This window comes from Myotis myotis, unplaced genomic scaffold, assembly GCF_014108235.1.
Source record: "Myotis myotis isolate mMyoMyo1 unplaced genomic scaffold, mMyoMyo1.p scaffold_m19_p_6, whole genome shotgun sequence".
NCBI classification, from domain to species: Eukaryota; Metazoa; Chordata; class Mammalia; order Chiroptera; family Vespertilionidae; genus Myotis; species Myotis myotis.
This window is the reverse complement of record NW_023416368.1, coordinates 99,674,619-99,695,023: the sequence shown is the minus strand read 5'-3', so window position 1 is coordinate 99,695,023 and position 20,405 is coordinate 99,674,619. Positions and strand designations below refer to the sequence as shown.

General features: G+C 51.4%; 1 protein-coding gene across 8 annotated transcripts in view; it reads right to left on the bottom strand.

The window, feature by feature from the left end:
• TRPC3 (transient receptor potential cation channel subfamily C member 3) overlaps positions 1-13,357 on the bottom strand; it is a 77,336-nt gene extending 63,979 nt beyond the window's left edge. For all 8 annotated transcript variants that reach the window (XR_004968413.1, XM_036314869.1, XM_036314870.1 and 5 more), the window contains exon 1: positions 12,840-13,357. Coding sequence is in view for 7 of the 8 variants with exons in the window: in XM_036314869.1 (XP_036170762.1) it covers positions 12,840-13,102 (263 nt within the window). In the remaining variant the exon portion in view is untranslated. The remainder of the gene's footprint in view (positions 1-12,839) is intronic.
• Positions 13,358-20,405: the final 7,048 nt, after the last annotated feature.

The following is a 20,405-nucleotide window of genomic DNA, read 5'->3' as shown; positions in this document are numbered from 1 at the left end:
CGATTTCCTTAAAAAGAAAATGCACTTTATCGCATCAAACTAAGATCAGTGAAATCAGCCTCAGAGCATCTCTCCGGGGGGTCCTAACCAGGGTGGACACTTGGACCATGAGGAGACTCCGACCCCTGGTGAGGAATCAGGAACAAAGACACAGCTACAGGCCCAGGAGACACTGTCCTGGCAGAGCAAGTCCCTTGGGAACGCAGGGCCAGCCTTCCCTCCTGGTTCACATGCATAACTGCCTAATTGCTTAATTGGCCTAATTGCCTAATGTATTGATTGCTTAATCACTTGTGGAAGGAGAATAGTGTCTGTTGAGCAAGCAAAACACAAAACACAATTTAAAAAACTAACTTAAACCGCAGATTGGACATTTGGTTCATTTTCTCTCCCCGCCAGCAGGCGGTGGCGCCGGAGAAAGGCCTGCCAGAGGCGGTGGGTCGCAGGGGCGCCTCGGTGTTGCTCACCCGGGCGGGCGGGAGCCGTGCTGCGGCCCACGCAGGTGGCTGCTTCCTGGACCTGCCCCACCTGCTGCGGGGATGCTTCCTCTGCCCCACCGGGGCACACGCTTACTCCTGCCACTCGCCGCCTCAGAGCCTTCCTACCCGCCGTGGCCCGGCCGCATTACCCGCCTGACCACCAGGACACCTGCGAGATTCTGCTCACCCTGCAACGCTGAGCCTTCGGCCTTTCTGAAACCCGTCCTGACCCTGCAGCCTGAGCTTGTCATCCTGCTGGTCTGCCCTGAATCTGTGCACTTGGCTTTATTTCGTCTCCTTAACGATCGTCTCCTGGGACACTCATGTCCCCTAAGGTCAACTGAAGAAAAATGCTTCCTGCTCCCTGTTTCGTCTCAGGCTTATTTACGTCGTCTCAACAGAGCCAAACACATGCAGCAGAGCAGCGGTTCTCAACCTTTAAAACAGCTCCTCATGTGGTGACCCAACCATAAAATTATGTTTGTTGCTACTTCATAACTGTCATGTTGCTACTGTGATGAATCGTCATGTAAATATCTGATCTGCAGGATGGTCTTAGGCGACCCCTGTGAAAGGGTCGTTCGACCGCCAAAGGGGCCGCGACCCACAGGTTGAGAACCGCTGCAGTGGAGGCTCACGCTCCTGTGCGCTGATACGAACTCTACAGAGGAAGAGCCCTGGTAGAAGGACACCTTCCGGAAGGTCGCTGAACGGTAGAGAATTAGGAGATGAGACTCGGGGGAGCCGTGCCAGGAGGAAGAAAAGTGATAGCAGTTTGCAGCGTAACAGCGTCACTCCATGTTTAGCTTATGTGTCGGGACGTTCGGTTCTATAAGGAGCAGTTTCTGAAATGGCTCTCTGGATGGAGTCACAAGGTCTCCCGCACTCAGCAGCAACTGACACTCGCAAAGTCACCTTGTCCCATGTTGGAAGGAGGCGAAGAACTAATCAGCCACTCCGTGCATCTAGCAAGGAAGCGGGCCAAGTAATAACACCGCCGCGTGGGCCAAAGCAGGGGGAATCACACCCAAATTGTTGGGACTAATCCGCTCACACGCCGGAGAAAGTACATGTGCCAACGGGCCAGGACTTGGTCTGTCCTCCTGTGAAGGGCAAGGAGAGCAGACGGAGCCACAGAAGAGAAGCGGTGAGGGAAGCACAGAAGAGGGGACAGGGTGAGAGCGACCCATGCTGGCTACGGTGCTGGACGGGGACACGGAAGCGGTGATGGCCGTGCACAGCAGGCGCTGACAAAGGGCAAGGGCGGCGTAGAGGAAAAGTCAAAAATAAAAAGCCCACTGCCCCCTGGCAAGCAGGCACCTGCCGGTCAACGTGGCCATCTCTGGGCACATCTGCCATCGGCGCACCTTAGCCATGGGAGGAGGGAAGGGCATCTGACCAAGGGCCTCAATCGTGTCATCAAAACACACGTGTAGACTGCCTGTCAATATAGGTGTTTGTGGGGTGGGAGCTGGCGGACGCTCAGGGGCCCCTAAATGTGCAACGTGCAAGGATGCAGGACGGCGCCCCATCAGCGCCACTGTCTGGGGGAAGGGATGGGGGCTTCAGCAGGGCCATGGCCCACAGCCCTGCCCCTGAGCCTGCACCCCGGCAGCACGAGCAAGTGGTAAGGCACAGGCTGGCACAGGAGCGACCAAACAGCAGGTCCAGCGCTCCCGTTAAACAGGAGAGCGAGCATTCGTTCCTAAAGACTCTCATCGGACAAAAGCCTAGAACAGCGGTTCTCAACCTGTGGGTCCCGACCCCTTTGGCGGTTGAACGGCCCTTTCACAGGGGTCGCCTAAGACCATCCTGCATATCAGATATTTACATGACGATTCATAACAGTAGCAACATTACAGTTATGAAGCAGCAACGAAAATAATTTTATGGTTGGGTCACAACATGAGGAACTGTATTTAAAGGGCCATAGGGTTGAGAACCACTGGCATAGAAGGTAGAGATTCCAGCACTTCCAGGTCTAGAAGGTCCCGGGCTCCGCAGCCGTGAATCCCGAGAGGTTCTGCTGGCCTGTGGTCCAGGACTCTCCACGCATCGGTGGGTACACCTGTTGGATCCCGCCTCCCTGTCACCTGCTCAGGGAAGCGGTGCCAGGCCCCCAGCAGCGGAACAGAGAACAAGCCAGTCGCAGTGCACTCCCTCTGGAGGTCCCAGGGCGGCAGGAGGGCCCCTGGCCTTTGCCCGCAGACTTCTCCATAATGTTTCCTATATGTACGTGCCCAAGAAAGTGCTCGCACAAATGCTTTCTAGAACTTCATGTTCCTGCTTCCAGAAATGGCATTTGGGGTGTCGCTCCATCAAGCCCCCCATCGCGCACCCTGGCATCGCTGCTCTCCTGCCCGTGTCCTCGACAACCCGTCAGCGCCCTGGGGAGCAGGGGCCGTCTCTCTCCAGCTCCCAGGGTCTGCCTCTTAGCACATGGCCGGTGAGGATCTAAGCGAGATGGACGGACGCACAGAGGACGCGTGCTGAACCTGGAGATGGGAGGCCCGGGAACAGGCGATTTTCCCGTCCAGATCAAAGAACACCCTTGGTCACATATGATTATGTGTGGAAGGGGTGATGGAGGGGAATTAGAGCAATTCTTCTATTAAAAAGAATGTCACGAGTACTTGGGTATAAATCAATAATCATAAATTAAAGTAATGTAAACAGCCATTCTCCTTGCAAAGCAGATTTCGGCTTAATTCCACTTAGTTCTTTGTTATGCCACAAAAAGTAACAGACGGATTCTGAATCTCTTGATTTTGATCTTTCATAAAGTTATGTTTTGCCAGAATAATTTGGGGGCAAATGGAGGATTAATCTCAGAATTAATAAGATCTAATAATTATTACTTAAACTTACTTTTGAAAATAAACTAATTTTCACAATACTTCCTAAAATTAATTTTTGTTATTTCAGGAAGATTAGTGACAATGAAATTAGAAGTCAAATACAAGTTCAGTCTGTAATTAAACAAGAATTGAGACACAATGAACTCAAAAAATAAAAAACTTTTTATCCAAGAGAGGCTCATATTTGGCTATTTAAATATATTAGTCATTATCAAATATATATATATATATACATATATATATATATATATACATACACATACATACAGATACACACACACACATATATATTAGTGGCACAATGCACAAAATTTGTGCACAGGCCGGGGCGGGGGGGAGAGTCCCTCAGCCCAGCCTGCACCCTTTCCAATCTGGGACCCCTTGGGGGACTGCTTGTCCCCAACTGCCCCCCCTTGCTGGCCTGATTGCCCCCAACTGCCACCCCTGCCAGCCTGCTCACCCCCAACTGCCCCCCCCCCGCCAGCCTGCTCACCCCCAATTGCCCCCCTGCTGGCCTGCTCGCCCCCAACTGCCACCCCCCCCCACTGGCCTGATCACCCCCAACTGCCCTCCCCTCCTGGCCGTATCGCCCCTAACTGCCTCTGCCTCTACCTTGGCCCTGCCACCATGGCTTTGTCCGGAAGGACATCTGGAAGGTCTCCTGGTCTAATTAGCATATTACCCTTTTATTTATATATATAAATAATATATATAATAATGTTATTAGAAGCCAAGGGATCTGGTTTTCTATCATTATCATCCATATCCAAGGTCAAAAGTCTGAGGTCTGAAGATGCTTGCTCACGTCTCATCACCCTGTGATCTACTTTTCAACAGAGAATCCAGACCCATCAGTCCTACTTGACAAAATGTATTTAGAAATGCAAAAGAATCTTACCACCGCCGTGCTCTCTCCTTAGTGGGTCGCACACTTGTGGATACTGAAACCTCTTTGTGTAAAAAGAGCTAGGACCAAACCCATATCATCATCTATTATTTGAATAGTGCAAAGGAAAAAGGGGGATTTTTTTTAACTAGATAATTATAGACAAATATCCCTGACCTAGATGCTGAATTAAGGACAAAATGCTATGAAATCCTAATTATTCTCCTAAAGCCACCGCTGAGGCCCTTATGCACAGGTGTGAAGCTAGCAACCCCACAGCTCACAGCTCCAGACCTTCTACCCAGCCAGACGCCTGCGTGTCCACCCTGCCAGGCCCCTACTCCGGTCCGCTGCCAGTGGTGCCACGGGCATGTGGAGAAGGAGACTGCCCAACGGCCCTTCATTGTCACTTGAGCAGGCGCCTAAGGGGCAGTCATCTGAGGGTGGGACTTGGTGGCTTTACATGGGGGACTTCAGATGGCCCTCCTATCACACTATATTGGTCACTATCTATGGGGACTTCGGATGGCCCTCCTATCACAATGTACAGGTCACTATCTATGGGGACTTCGGATGGCCCTCCTATCACACTATATAGGTCACTATCTATGGGGACTTCGGATGGCCCTCCTATCACAATGTACAGGTCACTATCTATGGGGACTTCATATCACAATGTACAGGCTACTATCTACTCCATTTGCCTAATAAGATCACTCATGATTCAGAATTTTCTTCCTTCTGTGATCTTGGTTCAGTTAATAATACTCTCTTCATGAGGGCCTAAGTGAATGCCTAAAACCCAATCACAGGGTGTCTGGTTTCAAGACAATGGAATAAAGGCCTTTCCTGCCCCATCTCCTCTTCAAAATTACCTCCTAAACAACAAGGAAAGCAAAGAACAGTAACACAGATTTCATCTTTCTGAAACCCAAGGGCGTTTGGGACCCGCCCACAGTACGTGAGGACAGGAAGGAGAGGAGTTGACAGACTGGTGAGGACTTAGCAGAGAGGAGGGAGGTCCAGCCACGGTGCCGGTAATAAGAAGTTGATCCACCTGCTCGGCACCAGAAAAGACCCAGAAATTGGAGGCCAAAGATATTCCAGAAAGTAGAGATGGGGCAGGAGCCAAAAATGGGGGAATTGGCTGAAAACCTGTATAAGGGGTAGGTAGAAACCCTTCCCCCAGATCTCCAACCCCCAACTGATATGATCAAGTGAAAACTCTCACCCCTGCAGGAAACAGGATATAAAATACCTGGAGAAATAGGAACAGAGATGCTCTAGATGTGGGGATACCAGGCCCAGGGAAGCGCAGGACCAAGAACAGGGGGATCCCTGCCCAGTTCCAGAGTAATAGCAGCAGGTTTATTGTTTTAAAATACTGCATTTCTGAAATAAGACAAAATGCTACAACACGGAATACTCACAAAACGAGGAAGAACTCTTAGAGATAAAACAACAACAACAACAAACACTATATAATAGTTAAAATGGAAAAAAATCATGAGAGAATTGGGGGACAGAGTCAAGGGAACATTTTTCCCCTTTTTTAAAAATTGTTTAAAGTATTACATGTGTCTCCTTTTCCCCCCCATTGACCCCGACCACCACTCCCCCCCCCCCCCAGGACAAGGCCCCACCACCCAGTGTCCCTGTCCATTGGTTATGCTAATATGCATGTATACAAGTCCTTTGGTTGATCTCTTACCCCACCCCTCCCCTGCCTTCTCTCTGAGGTTAGACGGACTGTTCAGTGTTTCTTTGTCTCTGAAGGGAACATTTCAGGAAGAAGAAGAGAAAAGACAAGTGTTGGAAAACGGGAGAAAAGAGAGAAAAATCAGGGGTCAGTCCAGGAGGTCCAACATCCAAATAATAGGAATTCCAGAAAGACAGACTGAACATAGTGGGTAGGAAATAATAAAAGAAATAATACAAGAAAACTTCCCAGACTGTAGAACAGGGGTCCTCAAACTACGGCCCGCGGGCCATATGCAAATACAAATATTGTATTTGTTCCCGTTTTGTTTTTTTACTTCAAAATAAGATATGTGCAGTGTGCATAGGAATTTGTTCATAGTTTTTTTTTTAAACTATAGTCCGGCCCTCCAACGGTCTGAGGGACAGTGAACTGGCCCCCTGTTTAAAAAGTTTGAGGACCCCTGCTGTAGAGCATAATCTTCAGATATTGAAAAGGTTCATCTAGTGTCTGGCTCTCGTAATGAACTTAGAGTGATCGCATTTATATGTGGAATCTAATGAACAAAATAACTTGATGAACAAAATAGGACTAGAGGCATGGATATATGGAACCATTTCAGAGGGAAGGCGGTGGGGAGGACTGGAAGAGATTGGCCAAAGAACATGGACACAGACAATAGTGTGGTGAAGGCCTGGGCTGGGGGGCAGTGGCTGGGTGGAGCGGGGCAAACGGGGAGGGGGAGGAAGGGGGGACATCTGTAACAGTGTCAACAATAAAAAAAAAAAAGAACAAAGACTGACACCAATGCATATCATCCTGAAATTTCAGAATAGCTCTAATGAAGAAACAATTCTTTTCATTTTTCCTAAAAGCTTCCTGAAGAAAAAAATAATAATTGAAAACCACATTCATAGGAAGTCGGAGGGTTTTAGAAGGGATGTCTCCAGGAAACCGTACAAAGGCTGCAGAAGATTTAGCTAAAGAAGTGAGAACAGATGAGACCAATATTTACTCCAAGAAAAACAAGTAATTAAAAAAGAAATGCAATCTTACTATGCCACCTGACTCAGCAGTGAACAATAGTGACATGGTCGTCACAATGAAGGCTTTAGATCAGTGGTTCTCAACCTTCCTAATGCCGCGACCCTTTAATACAGTTCCTCATGTTGTGGTGACCCCCGACCATAACATTATTTTCGTTGCTACTTCCTAACTGTAATTTTGCTACTGTTATGAATCATAATGTAATATCTGATATGCAGGATGTATTTTCATTGTTACAAATTGAACATAATTAAAGCATAGTGATTAATCACAAAAACAATATGTAATGATATATGTGTTTTCCGATGGTCTTCGGTGACCCCTGTGAAAGGGTCGTTCAACCCCCAAAGGGGTCCCGCTGCTTTAGATATTAACCAGAAACTGTGAAAGGAGGTGCAGGAGAGAATGGAGGGAGAATGAGAGGTATGAGTGAGTGAAAACTCCCACCTGAGACTACTGCTAACCCCTAAAGTGTATGACTAGCCAGAGGGTAGTAGTTAAAGGAGCTGAAAGTGGGCAGGAAGGGAACCAGGGAACTAAGGGGGGGAGTGCTGCTATTGTTCTTTAAGCCTTTTTAGCATGAGCTAACTTACAAAACAATATCCCTGTATTACTTCGATAGTATGTAGAATACCTTAAAACAACCAACAAAAATAACAGCTCTATATTGTACATAGAGAAATTACTCCTCTGAGGGATAAACTAATATTACAATGAACAGGTTCAGATGATTGAAGGTCTCACGTCTAATGCTGTGCTAGTCTTCAAAACGAAACCCGAACTGTGGGGAAACCCGCCTCCTCCTTAGTAACCCCAGAGTGACCTCAGTCCTCAACGTCCAAACTCCTGCCCCTGGAGACCTAACAGGCCCTTAGAGAATCTGAGTTCTGTCCCGGGGGCGGGAGGAGGGTGCCACTTCCAATCGGATGCCCAAGCCGCGCACCCCACTGCACAGCCCGCTGCGCTCAGTCCCGCCGCCGAGCTAAGCCTGGGCCCGGACTTAGATGAAGCCAGTGCCGCAGACGTGACCTCCAACTAGGTCCTCTGGGTGACAAGGCCGAGGGCCCTCCTCTTCAGCTCCCCCGCCACAGAACTGAGCCTATTGTTTTAACCTTCCAATCACTCTGTGACTTCATTTTTTAATAACTTTTTAAAAATAATAATTGAATGTCAGGTGTAAACTACGATGATTTGATATACATAGTGAAAAAGGTTATTAACATATCCACCTCCTCATAAAACTCCTGTTTTTCGTTTTTCTTCTTGATGAGAGCATCTGAAATCTACTCTCTCAGCAAGTAGCCAAGATCCAAGATGTGAAAACAACCGAAGTGTTCATTGGCAAATGAGTGGACAGAGAAATTGACATATGTATCGAAATCACACTGGAATATCATTCAGCTCAACAAAGGAGACCCTGCCATTTGTGACAACACAGATAAGCCTGGAAGACGTTGTACAAAGTGAAATAAGCCAGACGCAGGAAGGAAAACAGCGTGTGATCTCGCTTCTGTGTGGGATCTGGAAACATCAGGTACATGGGAACAGAGAGCAGATAGGTGGCTCGGGTGTGGGAAATGCGAGGAGAGGTTGGTCGAAGGAGGCAAAGCTGTGGGACAGGTGAGCCCAGAGCTCCCATGGCCAGCAGGACGACTCCGGTTAATAATTCTGTATTGAATACGGAAGCTGTCCGTCTGCCGAGTAGCCCTCAGAAAATGGCGTTGCTTCTCCGTGTACCCATGTCCTCCTTTCCAAATGATAAAACCTGCGTGGAGGAGGTGTGATTCAGGCTAGTGGGTACAAATGACAGCCCGAAGTATTATGTAAACACAAGTACTGCTTTTATTAAGAAAGCACCTCCTCCAGGGAAACCCGAAACGGAATTCTCTTTCCGAGACGCCCTTCTCCGCGAAGACGATGCTGCAGAGATCTAAGGTTCCGTGCCCCTGTGTTACCACAAGGACCCAGCCTTCTTACAAAGCCACCCCGAAGTTCCTCTCTGGGTTTATCGCGTATTTGACAACCGTGGGCCAATTCTTCCCTCTTCTTGAAACTCCCCTCTCTAGGCAGCCTGGCCTTGGTACCACCAGCCCCTTCCTCATTTTCTGTGTCCTTGCTTCTCTCTCCCTCGCTGTCTCCCTCTCTCTCTCTCCTCTCACAAAAATATTTTCCCTTAGATAAGAGAGCCTGGGCGCCTTTGTTTTTCCCATCACATTTCTTCTTTGGTGATGCCATACACTCTGCAACCATTCCCATCAGATAGTCAGGAGACTCTCAGATTCTTTGAGCTTTAAACTTGCATTTCCGTCTTTCTGTTTGACAAACCCTCCTCTCTGTCCTTTTCTTTTCAACGAAGACATCAATAATCTCTCAGTTATCTAGGTTTAAATCACCAAGTCCTCTCTGACCCTGCTTTCTCTGTAAACCATGGAGAAAGCAGCTGCCAATTCCCAAAGATTCCATCTGTATTCTCTCTTCTAATCTCTCCTCCTTCCATGACATCAGTACCACACAGTTACAGATCCTGACCTCAGCCTGGCTAGCCACAATAGCCCCTAATTTATTTATTCACAGTCTGCCAATTGCCACTTCAATCCATCCTGCTCTCAGAGTGGCTTTGATCAAATTGCTGCTGCTTTGAAACAATCAATGACTTCCTATTGCTTCTTCCTGGCATACAGATCCTCCACATTAATGCCCCAAACCAACACATCCCGCTCCATCTCACTGTTTTCCTACACATGTCTATGTTCCAACCAAACTCAGCTAATATTCCCTAGACAGGCCTGGCATTTGGGGAGGGGAGAGGGGGGCGGGGGAGAGAAGGCTTGAATTAATTACCCGTTCGGTCTCTGCCTCATAGCCTATGCATTTTTTTCTAAAATATGTTTTTATTGATTTCAGAGAGAGGAAGGGAGAGGGAGAGAGGGATGGAAACATCAATGGTGAGAATCATTGGTTGGCTGCCTCCTGCACGCTCCATACTGGGGATCGAGCTGACACTGGGGCATGTGCCCTGACCAGGAATCTCACCGTGACCTCCTGGTTTACGTGTGAGGCTCAACCACTGGGCAACACTGGCCAGGCACATCTTTTAAGGCCCACAAAGGTTTCCTCAATTTCTCCACAACCTTAAGTTGTCCGTCTCCCCTTTGCACTTGACCCTACATAGCTCTATCCTTGTGTGTGTGTGTGTGTGTGTGTGTGTGTGTGTGTGTGTGTGTTTATGCTGCTTAATCTACTCTAACTTGTAGCATAATTGCTCCATTTCCACCTCTCCCTCGTGAGAGTTTAAGTTTCTTTCTTGAGTGCAGACAAGTTGTGATACCCATCTTTGCGGCTTGCTGTGCTTAGCCTGCGCTTTGCGCATGTGAGTGCTTAAGAAGTGTCTTTGAATTGGAATTCATGAGAATGCCGCCAAATGCCTTTTGGAGTTCATCAGATACATTGCAACCAAACAGGTTTCAGGAATGAGGCCATCTTGCCAATGATGTATGACTTCGTCCTAGGCTGGCAAATAATTAAGATGAAGGAAGTTTCCATTTGAATCGTGGTTGAAGCAAGAGTTCTATTAAAGGTTTTTTTTAAAGTCTTGTTAGTGATATAACAGATGTCATTCTTCCTCCTAAGAAGTGTGTTTAAAATTTCCAAACAGCCCAGCCGGCGTGGCTCAGTGGTGAGCATCGACCTATGACCTATGAACCAGGAGGCAGCAGTTCGATTCCCAGTCAGGGCATCTGCCTGGGTTGTGGGCTCGATTCCTAGTGGGGGTCATAGAGGGGACAGCCGATCAACGATTCTCTCTTCTCATTGATGTTTCTGTCTCTCTCTCTCCCTCGCCCTTCCTCTCTGAAATCAATCTATACTAATAAAAAGTCAATATGCTAATTAGACCAGATGTCTTCTGGGCATCCTTCCAGACAAAGCCACGGTGGCAAGGGCCGAGGCAGAGGTGGTTAGGGGCAATCAGGCCGGCAGGGGAGGGTAGTTAGGGGGAGATCAGGCCGGCAGGGGAGGGCAGTTATAGGGCGATTAGGTAGGCAGGCAGAGGCAGTTAGGGGTGATCAGGCAGGTGGGAGAGTGGTTAGGAGTCAGTGGTTCCAGATTGTGAGAGGGATGTCTGACTGCCAGCAGTCGGACATCCCCCAAGGGGTCCCAGCTTGGAGAGGGGTGCAGGCTGGGCTGAGTGAAACCCCACCCCCCATGCACAAATTTTGTGCACCAGGCATCTAGTATATATATAAAATTCCAAATAGACTCCTGGGGCATGGAGCCATGGAATGAACCCCAGGACTGCCCTGAGGAGTCTTCTTGGTGGAAGTGGCTCCACCCTTAACATCCCTTCTATTCTGCCTTCTATGGGTGACCTGGGGCCATCCTGTCCCATTCCATCCTAGGGTAGGGCTGTTTGTTCCCCGCTCTGAAACTGGGCATGTTCTACTCAGATGGCACACAGAGCTAATCTCTGCCGGACATCAAGAGATGGATACCAAGCTAGTCTCTGACGTTCCCCAGACACAGGCCTCAGATAAACACGGAGAGCTGGCTGCCCTGCCGCCAGAAGAAATGTCTCTTCATGTCTATCTCCTCAAAATGACCCCGTCTTCTCACCCGCTTGCTGAGTTACATAACCCCACAGACAGAAGCTGTTCCATTAGCAGCTGGACGGCAGTCTGCAGCGGCGCTTGCCCCGCGCGCGCTTGGGCAGTGGACCTCCAACTCGGAAAGGCAGGGCGAGGCTCTCCGCTCCGCCCGCTTTCTCCGCTAAGAGTGCTCTGGCGTCCAATTTAGTTTTAAAGAATCAAGAAACGGAGCAGGGTTCTAAAACCCAAATGGACAAAAGGGAAAAAACGTCTAAAACCCTAGGGAGGCAGGGGGGCGAGCGGGCGGCGCTCGAATCCCAGCGGATCCCATGACTTCCCTCCGTTTCCTGGGCCAGTTCCCTGGGGCCAATCGTCAGCAACAGCCGAACCCCGCGGAGTGCGACGCTCATTTAGCAGCAGAGCCTTCCCCGGGCCACCTACTCCGGCCTCTGGTGTCTGTTTTCTGGGGTGGCTGGTGGGTCCCGGTGGCCCCAGCGGCTGAGACCCGGCAGCCGGCCGCCCCCGACAGCAGGGGGCGCTGCAGAGCCACCTCCCCGGGCCCTCCGACCCTCGCTTCCCACCTCGATCTGAGGTTCTTCCTAAAAAAGACAGTAAACCCCGGGGTACGTGACAGCAGCACGAGGGAGTCTGCGCCCTGGAAGAGGAGCGCCCTCTTTTCCATCCGCTCCGCGTCTCGCAGACCCGGGCACGAAGCGAAGGTGCTCCTTCCACACTCGGCGCGCCGACCCCGCCTTCCAGGCTCCCGGCCGCCCCCTCCCGGGGACCCGCAGGGCTCCGGTGCAGGCTCCCTGGGAGCGGGCCGTCGGGAAACGCGCGGCCGGGCACACCGTCCGCCACACTCTGTCGCACACGGTCCCCTCCCTTCGCCCCGACGGCCCGCGCCTCCGAGGGGACCCGCGTTCCCCGGTGGCTCACGCTGGGACGCGGGCGAGTCGGAGGTGCGCGCGCCGGGTCAGTGGGCACCTGGCCTTCCTCGACCCCCACCCCGAGGTGCGCATCGTCCCGGGGTCCCGTCCACGGCGCCACGCGCGCCCCCGGCTGCCGGCGAGGACCCGTCCACGGGCTGGGAGCGCGCCCGGCGTCCGCGGTGCCGGCTCGCGGGGCAGGTCCGCGCGCTTCGGCCGGGACAGGGCCCCGCCATGCCGTCCGCGCCCCGGAAGTCCCCCCGGGACGGGTCCCCGAATCAAACCGGCTGGGGCCTGAGGTCCCGGGCCCGTCGCGGGATGGCGGGGCGCCTCCCTCCGGGCCGCTGCGGCCGGTACTTACAGATCGGGCTCCGGCGACCAGGGCGGCGGGCGGTGGCCGTGCGGTTCCCGCGACGAGGTCTCCGAGCGCAGCTCCAGGCCCCCGTTGACGCCCCTCCAGCCCCGCCGGCGGCTCTGCGGCTCGGCGCCCGAGTCCTCGCCCTCCTCCTCCTCCTCCTCCTCCTCCTCCTCCTCCTCCTCCTCCTCCTCCTCCTCCTCCTCCTCCTCGGGCGCGGGGAAGGTCACCCTCGCCGGCTCCTGGCACTTCCTGACCTTGGTGGACATCGCGCCGGCCGCGGTGCGAGCGCGGGGACGCCAGCCGCCGGCCTCCGCCTCCGCCGCGCCGTGTCCCCGCCGCGCCCCCGGCCCGCCTCCCGCCTCCCGCGCCCCGCGCAGCCCCGGACGGGGAGCGAGGCGGAGACCGCGGCGCCGCCGCCCACCATCCACCCGCGGCAGCTGCGGCGCGGCTGCGAGGACTCAGCCCGGGCCGAGCGGGGCGCGCAGGCTGCCTGCTCCCCCAGCATCGCTCGCTGGGATGGAGCGGCGCTCGGGGCCAGGGCGCTGGAGGGGGCGGGGACCAGCTCCTCCGACTGGCGCTGGAGAGGAGTCGGGCCGGCAGGTGGGGAGGCGGAGGTCAGAGAAACTCCCCCCTCCCCTCCGCCACCCCTGCCAGAGGCCCCACCGCCTCCCCTGCAGACGCGAGTTCCCTGAAGGAGGGAGAAGAGAAATCGGCCGCCACTGGCTCATTGACCTGCAGCCCGGTTCACCCCTGGACTGCGGAGCGTCACTTTTCCTGGTTCCTCACTGAGGCCTAAGGGAACCCGCGGAGTTCAAGTGCATGTCCCGAGGGCCTCTGAGCCCGGGATGGCGATGCTTTGAATGCGCATGATGCTTGGGGTTGTGGGGTTTTAAAAATGAATCTCAGAGGCATCTGACAGGATATCTATACTTTCCAAGGAATATCTTCCAGCAAAATTTAAAGTCTCCTTTTTTTTTAAAAAAAAAAAAAGCATTTTAAAATACAAGAGCAGTATTTCTTCTAGGAGAAAAGACTCGTGGAATTTTAGTCCGAAGGAGTTTTAAGGATCCAGGAACTTATCCCCACTTTAGAAATAAGGAAACGGGGGCCTAGGGAGACTGAGGAAACAAACAAGGCGGCCGCTAGTGGGGAGACTCAGACCAGACGCAGGCCTGTGTGTCTTCCACGGTTCCTGTTGCCTCCAGTAGGCAGCCCTCCAGCAAGTCCAACTTGGAAGAATCACAGAAATACCAGACGCGCTGTGATGAGATAAAAAGATAATTCATTTCTTATTGTGTCCAATTTTACCGTATTTCTTTGAGGAGCAGTTCTTCCCAAAGTTAAACAAAACACACATAAGGAAATGTAGCTCTTTGGAACTTAATTCTTCTCAAGTCAATAAAACATTGTGTGTTTTATTCAGATGATAATGAGTCTGTGTCTTCAGGAAGCAATGATATGTACACGCCTGATAGAGAAGAAAACAATGCGATCTGGTGCTTTATGGCCGAAGCACTTTTCCGCAGGAGCACAGATGGAAGTGAGCGTGCAGAGCTGCACCATGGAGTTCACAGCCCCCTGCACCACCCCCCCATCGCCCCCCATTATCTCTTCTCAGGTTGACATTTGGCCGCCCAGCCCTCCAGGTCTGACCTCACCTTCCACCTCGCCTCCCGTCCTCCCCCATTCCACACCCTAACTTGGTCACCACGCCTTTCATTCATTGCCTGGCATTCTCAGGCCTCCCCACGCCCCTGCCTTTGTCCGTGGCATTCCTGTCACTAAACTGACTCTCTCTTCCCCCCTCCACCTGCGCGGTTCTACTTTCCCTAAGACCCAGCTGCCACGTGCCTCTCAGCTGACATCCCTGGATGTCCCAGTGGGGCTCACATGGCCCCTGGTCCTCACTGTATTGGCTCTGTGGTACCACAGCCTCACCACTGGTCACACTGAAATGACTCTGTGTGTCTGGCTCCTCTTCAGACTGTGAACTCCTTGAGGATGGTCTGGGACCTTCTTTCCTTGGAGGTAGTTGGGGGCCCATCTTTTTGCCTTTGACATTAGCTCAGCATCTGATGATGTGAAGTGCAGGACAAGCTCAATGCACGTCTGCTGAGTGGATTCAGGGAGTCTGCAGGTTCTTTATAATTATGTTAACACATGGACACGCTGCTCTACGCGGTTCCGGGGAGCAGCGCTGCAGGAAGCCTGCAGTCACGGGGTCTCCTCCTGCACGCTGGACTGGTTGCCGGGGCTGCCCTACAAGTGTCGCAGGCTGGCTGGCTTAAAGGACAGAATCATTTCCTAACAGTTCTGGAGGCTGGGACCCTGGATCCAGAGGGTAGTAGGGTTGGTTTCTGCTGAGGCCTCTCTCCTTCACTCGTAGAGGGCCACTCCTGGTCCTCACAGGCCCTTCCCTCTGTGTCTCTGTCCTAATCTCATTTCCTTCTAAGGACACCTGTCACATGCGGTTAGGGACCACCCTTATGACCTCACTTTTAACTTAATTACCCTTTTCAAGTACCCATTTCCAGATAGAGTCACATTCTGAGGTCCTGGGGCTTAGGACATCAACACATGATTTTGTAAGGGGGCGGGGCACAGTTCAGCCCATAACACATTTTATTTATTTTCATTTTAGAGACAATGGAAGAGAGAGGGAAAAAACAGAGAGATACATAGATGTGAGAGAAACACATCAATTGGTTGCCTCCTGCACGTGTCCCGACCAGGGCCGGGCCAGGGAGGAGCTGCAACCAAAGTACATGCCCTTGACCAGAATCAAAGCTGGGAACCTTTGGCCCACAGGCCAATGCTCTATGCACTGAGCCAAATCGGCTGGGGCCATAACACTGATTTAAAAAAATAATCTCTACAGTTTTGCCTTTTCCAGAATGTCATAGATGGAATCGTACAGGACGTAGCCTTTTCAGTTGGGCTTCTTTCACTGAGTGATGTGCATTTAAGGGCCCTCCATGTCCATTCATGGATTGCTATAGTTCCTTTCTTTTCAGCACCGATAATACTCCATTGTCTGCATAGCTACAGTTTCTTTATCTATCACCTACTGAAGGACAGCTTGCTTGCTTCCAAGTTTGGCAATTATGAATAAAGCTGTTATAAACATCCATGTGCAGGTTTTTGTGCGGACAGACTTTCAGCTTCTTTAGGAAAACACCAAGGATCACAGTTGTGGTCAGCAGCCTCTCCAGCACTTGGTGTTGTCTGTGTTCTGGATTTTGTCTATATTAATAGGTACACAGTGGCACCCATTGTTGTTTTAATTTGCATTTCCCTGATGACATATGCTGATTTGCCACCTGTAGATCTTCCTTGGTGAGGTGTTTGCTAAGGTCTTAGACCTAGTGTTATAAATTTGCTTGTTGGTTTACTTACTGAGTTTTAAGAGTTCTTTGAATAATTTGGGTAACAGTGCTTTATCACACTCACACACACACACACACACACACACACACACACATAATATTTTGTCCTAGTCTGTGGCTTGTTTTCTTATTCTCTTGATTCTTTGCTTTTTTGTTATTGTTGCTGTTCCTACCTGAGGAGATTTTTCCATTGCTTTTCAGAGAGACTGGAAGGGAGGGAGGGAGGGAGGAGTGGGGCAGGGATTGAGCCTGCAACTGAGGTAGGTGGCCTTGATCACAATTGAACCCACGGAGATTAAAAATGGCGGCAGAGTAGGCGGATGCTGCACGGACATGCTCCCAGTAACAAGCTGGAATTATAACTGAAATACGGAAAAGCTTCCTAAATAATCAACTGAGAACTCACAGAGAGAACCCTGATACCCGAGGACCGAAGGTGGAGACCGCATCGGGACTGGTAGGAGGGGCAGAGGCATGAAAGGCCTGGCTGGGCACCCACAGATGGCAACTGAAGTCCCGGAGAGATATCTCAGCTGTGCACTGAGAGCTCTGGGATTAATCCTTAACCTGGGCTCCTCAGCAGAGAGCACCAACTCTGAGGAGGGTACCACATAACACCTGGCTGTGAAAAGCAGCAGGTGCTGTCTGCCAGGGAGTGGCAGCTGCAGGTTCAGGCACCCTCTTGAAGGGCCAATGCACAAAATTCCCCTGTGGAGCCACCCACCTTGTGCTCCAGCAGAGGGAGGGTGAAGTGGACTGGAGCTGTGAGAGCAGAAGCCAGGACTGGGGACGCAGGGGATAGAGCTCAGAAGGCAGACACCCCAAGTTTCCTGGGCTGGGTCATTCCCTCACGCAGCAAAGGACATCTTTCCCACACAGACGTCTGCCTTGTCTGGGGGGGAGACAGTTGGCACACCTTTGGAAAACACCTTGCCCTGAGGCCACTTAAGAGATTAAAAGTAACAATTAGCCTCCAGGCAGAAGCAACTGGCCCGCCCTGTTGGAAAAATCTCTGTACCTGAGGATGATTGCCTGGGGGCAATTCAAGTTGGAATCCTATTAGTCTGTAGACAGAAACGGTCTCTAGAGGCTTTGAGTCTTTGCCTGATCCAACTTGTCAGAAAGAGCCTTTTTTACACTGTCCTGCATTAGAGATTGAAAGGTGTAGAGGATCTACCTAAAACATAGTCACAAACAGACAACCAAAATGAGGAAACAAAGAAACAACCCCCAAATGAAAGAACTAGAGAATTCTCCAGAAGAAGAGATAAATGAAACAGAGATAAGACATTTATCTGAAACAGAGTTCAGAGTAATGATGGCAAAAAATGCTCAACAGTATGAAGAAAGATATAGTAGCTATGAAAAACAACAGTCTGAGTTAAAGAATGACATAACACAAATAAAGAACACAGTGGAAGGAATACACAGCAGATTAGGGGAAGCTGAGAATTGAATCAATGAATTAGGAGACAGAGTTGAAAATATCACTCAATCAGAGAACCAAAAAGAAAAAACAAGTAAAAAAACAGGAGGACAGCTTAAGGGAACTGTGGGACAATGTGAAACATAACAATATTAGAATAGTAGCTGTTCCAGAAGAGGCAGAAAGGGAGAAAGGAATAGAGAAGGTGTTTGAAGAAATAATGGCAGAAAACTCCCCTAACCTGGAAAAGGAAAAAGTCCCACCCATGTGTGCCTCAAAATCGCGTGAGACCCAGACCCAGCTGGCCCCACCCATTGGGCTAGATCCAGACCCGACGGGTCTCACCCTTGTCAAGCCCCGCCAGGTGGGGGGCACAGCCTCAGGTTCCCTGGCCAAGTGCTAGGGTGGGGCGAGGGGGGGAGCGGAGCAGCCTGAGATCTCCCAGCCCAGGCCAGGGTGGGGGGCACATCTTGAGGTCCTCTGTCAAGCCCACTGGGCAGGGGGTTCATCCTGAGGTCCCCCCGCCGGGGGTGAGGAGAACAGCCTGAGGTTCCCTGGCTCAGCACTGGGGCGGGAGGGCCCACCTTGAGGTCCCCCGTCAAGCCCCACCAGGTAGGGGGCATGGCCTGAGGCCCCCTGTCAAGCCCCATGGGGGCAGCAGGGTAGGGGGGTGCAGACTCAGGTCCCTGCTAATTGCTCGTTAAGGCTCGTTACAGGAACTCAGCCTCCACTGTGGGTGCTGCCATCTTTGTGGCGGAGTGAGGTAAATGTGTATATTCCCTCTTTATTATATAGGATTGTTAGGATCGCCCTACTTTGTTACTAGTCATTGTTGTGAATCTCTTGCTGTGCCTAACTTCTACACTACACCTCATCATCGTATGTACAACAGGAAAAACCATACTGCATAGAGGGCTGGGTACTCTGATCTCAGGCATCCATTCGGGGGTCTTGGGGCGCATCCCCATGGATAAGGGGGCTACGATGTATGTAAGAATTAGCTCCTACTAGATCACTGTTGGGAACTGTAGAACTAACAGCACAGGGCTGAAGTCTGGGTCCTCAGGCGAGGACCTGCCTGCCTAACTCAGCTGCCCCTCTAAGTTGTACAAGGGTGGGCTTGCTTGTCTGTCTTGCCCACTGGACCTCCAGGTCTACGCGGGCAGGGACAGTCTCATCTGACCTTGTCACGCCTGTGTAATCGTAAAGCTGGAAACAAAGGTGGTGTTCAATAAATGGTCACTAGTTACAGCAGCAGCAGGGACAGCAGATACTCGATAACTGTTTATGGAATGAGGACCCGGGGGTGAGGAGAAGGAGGGAGAGAAGGTTCTTCTGCTTTGGACATTGTGCCAACGTCAAGTGAAATCTGAGAATGGTGGCATTTTGGGGGTGCCTTCCCATTCTCCCTCGCACACCTTTCCCCGTGTTCTGGTGCCCAGCTTCCCTGGCACCTACGGACTTGGGGACTTCGTATGGTTCTACTTCTCCCGCGATGTTCTCTCTCTGGCCTGCCATGTCCCAAAAGGCCTCACAATCCCCCTCTCCCCCGCCAGTCAAAACTGCAGGGCCACCGCAGCGAGCTGCTAAAGGGATCGTGTCTTACATGAATTGCACGTGTATGAATAACTAAGAGTCCGCAGTGATCCAAGACATTTACATTTTTAAAAAACGGCAATGAACATCCATTTAGTGGAAGTGTTAGCTGTGTGTTAAAATGAAGTGAAAGGAAGACGCTTTGGGGCGGGGGAGAGGGGGGGCTGGGGCGGGTGGGCTACCAAGGAGCAAGCCAGCCTTGGGGTAACTTTCCTACAGGCTCCTTTCATCTTCCCAGCCATGGAGGTTGCAGTTCCAAAGGGCTTGCGCTTCCTCCCAACCCCCGCGGTGGTCAGGAAGGGCTGCCTGCCTGAGGAGAGCCGAACCTGGGCCAAGGGGCAGAGCCAGCAGCTTTAGGCACAGTCCTGACCTTGAGAAAATAGGGACAGAAGTGTACTCCTATTGGGCGGCAATTCTCCAGGAGCGCCTCACGTTCCTGCACATCTTGCAGGGGAGACAGTGGCGGCCTTTGTTCTGACGTATCTTTTCAGGGGAGTTTGGACGGCAAGCAGCCTTGGGAGGCAGAGAGAATGTCTCTCTAGAGCAGCGGTTCTCAACCTGTGGGTCGCGACCCCTTTGGCGATCGAATGACCCTTTCACAGGGGTCGCCTAAGACCATCCTGCATATCAGATATTTACATGATGATTCATAACAGTAGCAACATTACAGTGATGAAGCAGCAACGAAAATAATTTTATGGTTGGGTCACAACATGAGGAGCTGTATTTAAAGGGCCAGAAGGTTGAACCACTGCTCTAGAGCAAAGAGCAGGGGGGTGTACTGTCCAGTATAGCAAAGGGACTGCTCCCCTGGGTCGTTATAAGAGTCGTTACCTAAGCTCGGGGTTCCTCTCTCTGGTGATGCACCCACAGCACGTGCAGGTACCACCGGGCCCCCTCCCTGTCCCTCTGGGAACCGGGGCTCAGGGAGCTGGGACAAGTGGTGACGCTGGCTGCTGCCACCGCTGGGAGGAAACCCTGTCCTTTGTCTCTGACCCGGGACTTTCGTGCCTCCTGCCGATATCCATGAAACTGTAACTACCTTGTCAGCTTGCAAATAGTGTCAAATCTCAGACCCTTCGTAGTTCTTGACAATTATCACAATTTACAGATGAGAAAATTCTCAGCTGCCCCCAGAGCAGGTATCTCCAGGAGTAAACT